Source organism: Cryptomeria japonica, chromosome 9 (genome assembly GCF_030272615.1).
Source record: "Cryptomeria japonica chromosome 9, Sugi_1.0, whole genome shotgun sequence".
Lineage (NCBI taxonomy): Eukaryota > Viridiplantae > Streptophyta > Pinopsida > Cupressales > Cupressaceae > Cryptomeria > Cryptomeria japonica.
In genome coordinates, this window is record NC_081413.1 from 706,698,271 (window position 1) to 706,709,903 (window position 11,633).

An 11,633-nucleotide genomic window follows, 5' to 3' on the forward strand; every position below is an offset into this window, starting at 1 on the left:
AATCAACACTTCCCAAAACGGGCAATCTCAACCAAAGGCTCTGCCCACTATGGAACAATTGTATTGGAATGATATCTTATATTTGGTCCACTAATTTAAATTCCTAGTGGATGAGCTTATTGAATCAACTAGTTCAAACAGAAAGGAGGCCCCTCCTACACAAGAACAACCTCCTCTTCATGATTTATGCACAAGCTCAGAAGATGACCATTAGAATAGGCCTAAGGACCTCCTCTCCCAAGTTCTCTCAAATATTGAGTCCCCTATCCCATGTGCTATCAACTAGACTCCCATTGCAGACTCTACTTATCCTTCTAAAAAGGAAAAGGGAAAAGGTGACAAGACATCAAAAAACAAAAAAATTAAGGGAAGAAATCAAAGCAGGGATCCAAACTACATTGGACGACAATCCTAGCCCATGGAGACCCCGTCACTCTCCACATAGACTATAAAAATATTAACTTGGAATGTTAGGGGCATCAATGCCCCTAAAAAAAAATGTATCATGAAATCCCAAGTTGAGGCTAATGGAGTAGACATAATACTACTACAAGAAACTAAATTCTTTAATGAGTAATATAATTATCCCATTACAAAGTGGAAAAAATGGAAATACATTGCATCTGCATCTATTGGGGCCTCTAGAGGTCTGGAAATATTTTGAAAGGATAGATGTATTTAGATTCAAAAAATCACACTAAGGGATAATTGGATTCAAGTCCAAGTCAAACATTTTAACACTTGCTCCCATCTGTTCAATGTGTATGACCCTAATTTGATAGTCTGAAAGAAACTATTATGGGATTCCTTGTCAGTGGCATGTGCAAAAAAATTGGATGAACCAATCATAATTAGACGTGACTTTAATGATATCCTATCCTTGAAAGATAAAGTGGGTGGAATAGTCCCTTCTCTTAAGAAAATGCAGGACTTAAGTGATTTTGTATCTACCAATAATCTCACGGATTGAATTCCCTCTAATGGAAAATTCACATGGATGATAAGAAGGTTTAATTTCCTTCATATTGTTGAGAGATTGGATAGATTATTCATCAACCCGATGTGGATCTCTCTTCATGGTTGTTGTGTTTTAGAAATTTTGCCCCTCATTGGATCAGATCACTTCCCATTGCAAATTACTTTAGAATTTGGTAGGGCTTATCATATACCTAAGTTCTCCTTCAAGTTTGAGAAAATATGGTTCAAGGACTTGACCTTCCTTCATCTCCTCAAATTTTGGTGACAAAACTCCCCCTCTCATCTGGGGTTCCAAAATGTATCAACTTTGTCTAGTTTTTTAAAGAACACATCAAACCATGGAACAAACAAGTTTTCAAAAATATATTTTCCTCCAAGGCCATTCTTGAAGACTAGCTATCCAAGGTTAATGAAAAAATTGTTGAAAAAGGTATCAATCCAACTTCTTATGAAGAACAAAAAAGAATCCAACATGCCTATGATGAGGCTCTCTATAGAGAAAAGATATTCTGGTGCCAAAAGTCAAGAGAAATTTGGCTCAAAGATGGGGATAGAAATAAATAATTCTTCCATTCCTCAACCAAACTAAGAGCCATCAAGAATTCAATCTTTCAAACAAAGGATTCATTTGATATCCTCCTAGTTGAAAATGACAAAATCCAGCTTGAGACAGTCTAATTTTTAACCAACCTTTCTATAACTCTCCAAGTGGATATAGAATCACAAGTAAATGATCTTTGTGATCTCTATGTTAGCATCCCTCCTTTGGTATCTAATTAAGATAATTGAACTCTCCTCAAACCATCTTCCCTTGAAGAAGTTAGGGCAGTGGTTTTCTCTTTGTCCCTTGACAATGCTCTTGATTTGAATGGACTAAGTGCCCTCTTCTTCCAAAAATGTTGGGATTATGTGGGCCCCAAGGTCTAGCCAGCTCTTGAAGAGGCTATAAGGAATGGTAATATCCTCAAAAAATTCAGCAAAACTTTCTTATCTCTTATTCCTAAAAAGAGTTGTATTGATTCCTTTGCTGATTTCATACCAATTTCCCTTTGCAATACAATTTATAAGATATTTACCAAGGCCATTTCAATCAGAATTGCAAAGCTAATTCCTAAAATCATCTCAGAAGAACAAGGAGGATTTGTACTTGAAAAGGAAACTTTTGAGGGTTCTTTGATTGCCTATGAGGCTCTTCACGCTATCAAACAACATAAATTGGAAAGCATAGTTATAAAATTGGATATGTTAAAAGAATATGATAGAGTCAACTGGAAAGTCTTAGAGCAAGTGCTTATCAAATTTATATTCTCAATCAAATGAAGTAAATGGATCATTTAATGTGTTTCAAGCATCAAATTTTCTATCCTAATTAATAACCAACCATGTGGTTTCTTATCTTTGTCCCAAGGAATCAAACAAGGTGATATCTTATCTCCTTACTTATTCATCATCCTGGATGAAGCTCTTAGAAAATATATTACTACTAAACACCACCTTCAGATGTAGAGGGGAATCAAAACCCCTCACTCAGGATTACCTTTACACATATCCTATTTGTTGATAATACAATTTTATCTAGAGAAACCACTTTGCAAGAGGCTCAAACTATCAAATTAGTGTTGAAGTATTGTGATGTCACGGGTCAGAAAATTAATGCTACCAAATCAAAGATATTTTTTCATAACTACTCTTCAAGTGTATCTTAGAGGTTATCAGAGTTTCTTGGATTTAAACAAGAATTCTCCCAAGTAAATACTTTGGCATTCCTCACTTTGTAGGGAAAAACAAAAGATCACTTTGGGATACCATTTCAAACTCAATCTAAAATAAAGTTTCATCATGGAAAAACACTTGTATTTCCCTAGTAGGTAGACTTCTCATGATTAAATTTGTCTTAACTACCATCCCTAACTACATCATGTCAGTTCTTCATAATCCTAAGGGAGTTTGGGATAACATTAAATCTAAAATTAAGATATTTATTTGGAAAGGTAATAAAGACCCCAAAGGAAAACTCCATCTTCTATCTTGGGAGAAGGCATCTACACCCAAATCTGCTAGAGGGCCAGGTATCCATAATATGGAACATAGAAATGGGGTGTCAAGCACAAAGATGGTTTGGAAAATGTTTGTCAACCACAACTCTAAATGGGCAACAACCATGAAATCAAAATATTTGGACACTAATGACCCCGAAAGGATCTTCACATCCCTAAATCTACCTTTGGGGTCCCAAATGTGGAACTTTATGGTTGATTGTAGAAAGATATTTCTTCCTTTCTTAACCTAGGTCATTCATGATGGGAGGAGAGCCTTATTTTGGGAGAGGACTCTTGGAATGTTTTTCCTCCCCTAAACAATGTGGACTCATTAGATCAATCAAAGGCCCTCCTCAAAGAAGCTTGGGGTGACAAAGTGAGTGATTATTTTGTTATTAAAGATTGCAATGGGTTGAGATCATCTCACTAGAAAGACCTCTTCATTACTCCTATTCATATAAATCAAAGAATCATTCTACAAAGGGAACTCAATCAAAGGTTTGTGCATTTTAAAGAATTTCAAGACTATATTATTTGGTCTCCCTCTACTTTGGCTAATTACTTAGTCAAACAAGGATACAATATGATTAGAAATCCTAGACAAGTTGCAAAGACAAGATGTTTTTCCTTCTGCTAGTTAGATGTAGGCCTTCCTAAGCTAGGTTCCTTTTCTTGGTTAGCATTAAAACGAAAGATTTTAACTAGTCATAGATGCTCTTGTCTAGGGATTGCTCCTATATTGAAATGTGTGCTATGTGATTTAGAATATGGAACTAGAAATCACTTACTTTTTGACCTACCCCTTTGCTCAATCCTATTGATCATGGCTGTAAGGTAAACTTCATTGGAGTGCCCATCTTCATTCTGATTTGTTTGAAGTATTTGAATCATGGTCTCTTCTCCACCAAAACTTTTTCTTTGTTGTGATTTGGAAGGTTGCACCATCCATCTCGATCTAGAACATCTAGTGGGAAAGAAACAAGCACATCTTTAAGAACGAAAGAAATTCTCTAGATTTTGTTCTCTTGAACATTGAAAAATCAATTTCAAAATTAGTAAATGTATATACTATCAAACACAAGAAAATGGACTCTTTATTTTTATTTGAGGATAATAGGATCCTCTTAAAATGGAATATTATATCTCTCCCATTCAAAAGGAGTCTTCTTAACAATTCTCTTAAGAAAGTTAATAGAAAATAAATTAAATGTATCCCACTGATAAAGATTTTGTCAAATTGAACTTTAATGGGGCTTCAAAAGAAAACCCTTGAATTAAGGGGTTGGGTGTATTCTTAGAGACTCCATGGAGTTGGTTGTTGCAACACTTTCTTCTAAAGCTCCCAATGACATGAATAAAATGTTTAAAGCAAGAGCTCCAGAAGCATGTCTCAAACTAGCGATGAAGTATAAGGTGAGGCATCTTATCATTGAAGAGGATTCCCAAATTATTATCTTTACATTCAGAAGAAGAGAAGCTCCTAACTCAAAGATTAATGCAAGAATCTTGAGATTGTATTCAATTCTTTTTACTATAACCATCTCCTTCATTTCTTCACAGAAGCAAACAAATTTGCAGATGTGCTGGCAAATAGGGGCTAATCCCAAGTTGTTGTGGAGGAATCCTTCAATCATTCTGAGTTTTTGGTGGATCCCTTACTTTCCTGATTAGTTAATGAGGATGCTAAGCATATTTAACTTTCTCTTTATTCATCTAGGTTTTTGTCTTCCGTTTTTGGCTAACTACATCAATTTCAATGTTTTTTTTTTTCAAAGTTACTCTTTTGTTCCCCTCCTTGCATGATTCTCATATTTCAATTCTCTTACCATACTATGACCCAACCAACTTGCAAGTTCATGTGTCTTCAACCACCTTGCCTAGGATTTAGACTAGTACATTCGGTTAATCTTACAATGTATGCTTCTGTTAGTGAATCTCATCATGCATAGTGTAGTCTCCCTGAAATTCTCTTGGCCCTTTCAAATCGGTGGTTATTATTCATCCTTCATGCCTCTATGTTGTATGTATTCATCTCAAACATTTTTAGTTTCTTACTTTACCCGTTTGCAAGCCCATGTGCTATCGAAACACTTTTCTCGGGGATACATTAGTGTGTTTGTTGCTCTCACTCTTTGAATGGCTGATCTTTTAAAAGATTTGACCCTTTTCTACATAGTTAGTAATGCGTCAGTCAACATTTTTCTAAGAAAGGTGGATTTGAATGGATACGATGTACACATGTGTGCATCTCCTTGATTTTCTTGCAATCAAGGCTCATATGCCTCTTTTCTTGCCTCTACCTTTGGCCTTAAGTGTCTTTCAATCACACAGGCCATTACAATACTTAACAACTAATTGTTTGCTTCCATTTTGGGCCTCATTGTGCATCTTAATTGGTCTATCACTCATTCTACAATGTCAACATCCTTTGGTGTTTCATGTGATTGTGAAGATGAGTCTCTAGATCATCAATGTCATTGGCTCATCCATTCTGAGGATGTGTCGGTTTGGGAAGCATGGAAGAGCCAGTTTAGGAAGCAATTTATCTTATCCTCAAGCACAACACTGATCAAGATGATTCTCATATCCATGATGGTCAGGTTTTTGAGTTCTTCACCCAATTGATCCAAACAGTCCCATTTCTAGACTAGGTCTACATAGTGGTTAGTAAATTGGTGTCTAATCAGTATTGGCCAAATGTAGCTCAAGCTTTGGGTGGGATAAATATTAGTCTAATCTCGAGCTCTTTAGGTGAAGTTTTAAATCTTTCATGGGAGAGCAAGAATGATAAAATGGAGGCATGGAACCTCTTCAAATCTTGGGTAGCTTATGATAACTATGCACCCATGCATATCTTCTATTCAAACAATGAGGATATCTATGAGGAAGATGCAAAAGATTATGGATTTCTTCTTAGCCTTAGCCACAATTGTGACCAAGTTTCACTAAGGACCTTCTTTGATGAAGCCTCTCTTTGCTATTTTGCTTTTGTTGTAGAGTTGATCCTTAACAATTTTCTTCTATCTTGTGTCTTTGGTCCACACATCTAATATTAGATTCTTCAATCCTATGTATATTTGAGTCTAAATCTAGAGGTTCTACAGGAATATTACTCATGTCTAGTTATATTATGTTGCCTCAATGGTTCAGCCTTTCTCCCATTTTTTGTAGAATTTCTTTATCTATGTACCCATACCTTATATTATCCTATTATTAATACATTATACACTCCATGTGTTTTATCCAAAAAAAACAAACTATATTTAAAAAAAACATATACTAGAACTATTGTTATCAAAAATACAAATTTTTCATACATTCCTTTTTATTTACAATATATCCAAGGCCTTTTATTCTACAAACTAGCAGCTCATTTCTAATTATAGAACACCATTTCCACATTGGATGTGTAGTGCATTTTTAGTTTGTAGATATCTCCTTTTGCATACTAGAAAAAAATTATATCTTGAGAATAAGGGTATGATCTTGTTAGGGCCTTGCCTATTTGAATGACCTCCTTCAAAATAGTGGTATGTACCATGAAATGCACAAATCCAATGGATTTCAACATGTAAAATGTTATAACATGTATGATTCTTTTCTTTATCGATTTCATACCTAGCAATAGCCTTTAATCGACTAGAAAACACATGTTATTCTCACACATAATCATGCTACTCTATAACATTTCTCCCCATGCCTTATTCATTTACAACAAGGTTTCAATGTTAATGTTTTTCTTCTTCTTCCAATGGAAGCATCTACTCCTCTATCTTTCTATTATTCATTCTAGTTTTAGTGTACTCCATGAAGGTCACTAATATACATAGGCACTTGGAATTTAGACACCATTTGTTATGTCTCCATAAATCTCACGTCCTTTATTTTCCTTCATTACATAGGAAAAGGAAAGAAATCTAGTTTGATACCATAATGAGAGAAATAAAACATGATCAAAGGAAATGAGCAAGAAATGTTATTGCATTATAAAATGAGCAATAAAAAAATAAGTACGATAAGAATTACATTGAATAGAAGCAATTGATCAACTACTATTAGTTATAAGAAATGATTAAATATGATGTAATAAATTATATAATAACAACACTTCTTGAATACCAACGAGGAAGCAAGAATTGGGACAATATCCTTAGTAATCCAACCATTCATATTCATTTACATCCAACATAGCTTCATCACCAATAATATCCCCAAAATATTAAGAAAAAATAGTAGGTAGACCAAAACAAGAGTTGACACACTATCCCCTTTTAATGTCATGATTGTAGCTAATACCTCATCTATAAAAAATGGAACCAAAACATATTCATAATTCATTCCAATAGCATCAGATCATACTACCTATCCCTATCATCCCCCTTTAAGAGATTAGAGAAAATTCCACCTCTAATCACCTAATATTTCCAAGACTAGAGGTAATAAAGATCATTGCATATCAAGAAAAGAAGAAATAATATTTGTATTTATTAGATTTCTCTAGTAGCTACATGAAATTATTTAATATGTCTATCATGATATTTTAATACACATATCACGATATATTTTCCTCAAATGAATTTCTTATTTCTATAAAATATATTTTTTGATCCAACAAGAACTCATGTTTTGTAAGAAGAGTGTTTATAAGGCTATCCCTTTGAACAAGTTGAAAAACATCCTCCAAAACTATAACTATTTTTACCTTCAATAAACATGTTCTCCAAATCAATTTCTTTTCCAACTTCAAAAATATTTCTAATATGGTCAACTTACTTATCGATGACTATCAACCTTTGTCTCCAAATCAAATGAAGAAATGATTGAAGTCCACAATAGGCAAAATAAAAAGATAAAAAGGTACAATCATAGAGGAGCCATTCATTAGAAACCAAAAAATGATCTATTATTTCAACAATATAATAAAAATATTTAAATCTATCATTTTAACAAATATTTATCATTACATGGTTTTATATCATATAATTGACATCTATGCACAAAATCATCAAAAACATTAGAAAAATAAGACTTGAACTTTATGCCACCAAATTTATCCTTTACTAATAAGATATCAATAAAATCCCCCCATTAAGAATGATGTGATCCTCAAATTTAGCCATGAATTCAAAAATCTCTCGCCATACATTTTTCTTAGGATAAGAAAGATGAGAACACATTCTAAAATTATCTTTGAGTATTTTTAGCAAAACTTTCGAAAGATTCTATCATCCATTTCTTTCCATTGGCAAAAATAGGCACCAAAAAATAATGTCTTCCATAACACAATCAAGGCCCCTAAAAACCCTATGGTAGGAATTATTTTGTAAGGACATCTAATCTATAATTTTCCCAAAAGAGAATTGAAAGAATAAGAAGAGTATTTCCTAGATGAATTACAAAATAGAAATTTTGTCTAATTAAAACATCTTAACATAATAATTCTTTCTAGGGACATTAATGTCTATAATATTCCAACAATAAATATTCATTTTTATAAAATATGATTCTTATGTATCCTCTATGAAAATAATAAATTTTATTATTTTCCAAGATCCTACATTAACAGTCTCTAAAACCATTTCCTTCATAATTAACAAATTTAAATTCCTACTCTTTCGTTCTCAACTATCATGTCTCTAATTGAAATTGACAACCCTTGAAAAAAGAGGTTCTATTCTCTTACCCTAGTTTCTTCTTTTGCCCCAAACTTAATTATTCCACTTTATTCATATTCATTTATAGCAAATCTATCCCTTTGATAGTGTACTCCTATCATACTTTAATATAATATCTTCTCTTTGAAATATTTATGAGTAGGTATATACAAATCATTATAATAGAACCATTCATGACTTATTTAATGGATACAAATTGTAAAAGGTTAATAGTTGTATAATCTTCCAAATATTATTCTTTTAATATAGAACCTTTCCTTTATTAACATAAATGAGACAACTTTACTGATATGAACTATTTTGCAACATTTAAAAAAGGTTTTTTTCATAATCTAGAGCTTAATGAAAAACCTATTATCCATTGTTACATTGATATTTGTAGGAAGTAGATGCTCCAAATCATGATAAATAATAAATCTACCATAGATAGTATGAGATTAAGCTATCATGTGCTCATGAAATTAATCACTTCCCCAAGCATTCTAAATATCTTAGCCAAAATGAAATACATGAAAAAACATGAGTTGTAACATACTATGTCATGCAAGACCATAGAAAATATAAAATAATGAAGCTAAATTTCAAGAGATGAAAAATATCAGTGTATCCTTCCTTTCCAATCTTACTTAATGCAAAGTATCATCCTTTAATATCCATTTATCCATGAAAGAAAATAACTCTAAATTTAGGAGAAAAACCCTCTACATTCCTAAGAACTTCATTTCTGTCTAGTTGGAATTTAAGAATATTTGGATAAACTCTCATCATTCTTATAACATATTAGATCCTAAACTCATACATGGCTCTAAGAAATTCCTCATCACTAATTTTCACTTTCCCCTTAGTTTACAATTCACCTTGTTCAAAATTTAAAATACCATTGAAATCATCCCATAGTTTTACCATCCAAGATTTTTCTAGGATACCTTATTTCTTGTCATTGAATAACCACCATTCTCAAGGATTTTCCCTCCCATAGCCAATGAATCTAAATTAAAAATTATTTTGAAATGTATCTTGAAGTCATCACCCATGCAATAGTTTTAATCACTTCACATTGTTCTAAATAACAATCAATGTTTTCTTCATTAGTTCAAAGATTTAAGTCAAACATGCTTCATGTAGAGCTGGAGGGCAGGTCATGCCAATATCACCAGTCAGAATTTTTTTTTTTTTTAAATCAATCTTTTCCTTATGCTAAAACAATCAAGATTCATAAGACACTATATAATCCTAAAACAACTTCACACACAATTTATAGGTTGAGGAGTTGAAACTTGGTTTTAAATCCCCCTAGCTTGCAAGCACTCCTCTTAATATAATGCCATAGTTTAGGATGCAGATCAATTTAGTCTTCTAACAAACATTTTTAATGTGCTTATTATTATTTATACCTATGAATATTTTATATTCATTTCTTTAAAAGTCCATTTAAATATAAATATTTTAAGATTACATTGATTTCGTATAGACAACTAATTTTCTCATTATGAATGTAAAGGAGTATGTATTGTGTGGATTGTTCACTAATGTATTATATGTCTTAACATTACTTATATTTATATTAAAATATATATTTTTGTTTTATTGTAGATTGAAAAGGTACAATTTGAAAAAATATTGAAATACATTCAATATGGCAAAGATGATGGAGCTAAATTGCTTATAGGTGGCAATTCTTTGGGTGAAAAAGGATTTTATATTGAACCTACAATATTTGTTGATGTTGAGGTATTTTGTGTATATCTAACAAATACATATAACTTAAAAGTATTATTTTGATTAGTTTTTTATTAATAAATAATTTATTTTAAAAGCATTATTATGTTCAATGCAGGATAATATGAGAATTGCACAAGAAGAGATATTTGGACCAGTTATGTCCATTTTAAAATTCAAGTAAGAGTGTATAATATTAATCTATTAATAGTATTTTTTAATGTTCCATTATGATTGTTTACTTTTATCCTCCATACTATTTTATTTTATTTTTTCTTTCAAATTCATTTGTACTTTATGAATTTTTTGACAGGACTATAGAAGAAGTAATAGAAAGAGGGAACAAAACAATATATGGTCTAGTAGCTGGAGTTCTCACACACAACATAAATACAACTAATAGAATTGCTAGATCTCTTCGTGCTGGAAGGATATGGATTAATTGTTATTATGCGGGTAGTTTCAATTGTCCATTAGGAGGTTATAAGATGAGTGGAATTGGAAGAGAGCTTGGCCTTGCAGGTCTTGAAAGTTATTTACAAGTCAAGTGTGTTATTACTCCACTTCAAGAGTCACCATGGTTATGATAAATCCACCAAATCTATATTATAACACTCTTATATTCAATTAAACATTATTATATTTGAATATATTTTATTAATTCGTTCTAATATAAATAATATCAATTTGAATTATAGACATGAAAAATATTGGAAGTGTATATAATATGCTACTCTACTTAACATTTATTTCAAGATACTCTATAACCTCTTTGCATGTACACCAAAATAGAATTAAAGTTTTGAATTCTTAAACATATGGTTGAGGTGCACACGTTTTTCTTTGTGTATTTAATTAGTTTAAGACAAGTGAAAATTAATAATGAATCATAAACAAGTTTAAATATTTTATTTTTAAAAAAAATTAAATATTAAATTGAGGATGATTCAAATTATTATGTGCACAATTTAAAAACATTTTTAAGAATGAAATTTCTAGCTTTTGAATTTAATTTGTAGACTATTTAATTATCAAAAATTCATTTCTAATAAAGAAACTAACCATTAAAAATATATATATATATAAATATTAACAAAGAATATCACAATATAGATTTTAGTCCAATTCAAGCTCTACCTCCACACAGGTCTCCTATAGAAAGGAATTGTTTCCCAACCCCTAGATGCAAATGCTCAATATTATTCTACATAAAGATTTATCT

The 11,633-nt window shown here is 31.7% G+C and overlaps 1 protein-coding gene across 2 annotated transcripts in view; it reads left to right on the forward strand.

The window, feature by feature from the left end:
* LOC131073842 (aldehyde dehydrogenase 1-like) overlaps nt 1–11,143 on the forward strand; it is a 60,762-nt gene extending 49,619 nt beyond the window's left edge. Inside the window, exons 8-10 of one of the 2 annotated variants that reach the window (XM_058010354.2) lie at nt 10,286–10,423; nt 10,530–10,591; nt 10,725–11,143. In XM_058010354.2, coding sequence (XP_057866337.2) covers nt 10,286–10,423; nt 10,530–10,591; nt 10,725–10,998 — 474 coding nt within the window. In that variant the 3' untranslated portion in view covers nt 10,999–11,143. The remainder of the gene's footprint in view (nt 1–10,285; nt 10,424–10,529; nt 10,592–10,724) is intronic. The other variant, XM_058010355.2, reaches the window with a different exon arrangement.
* Nucleotides 11,144–11,633: the final 490 nt, after the last annotated feature.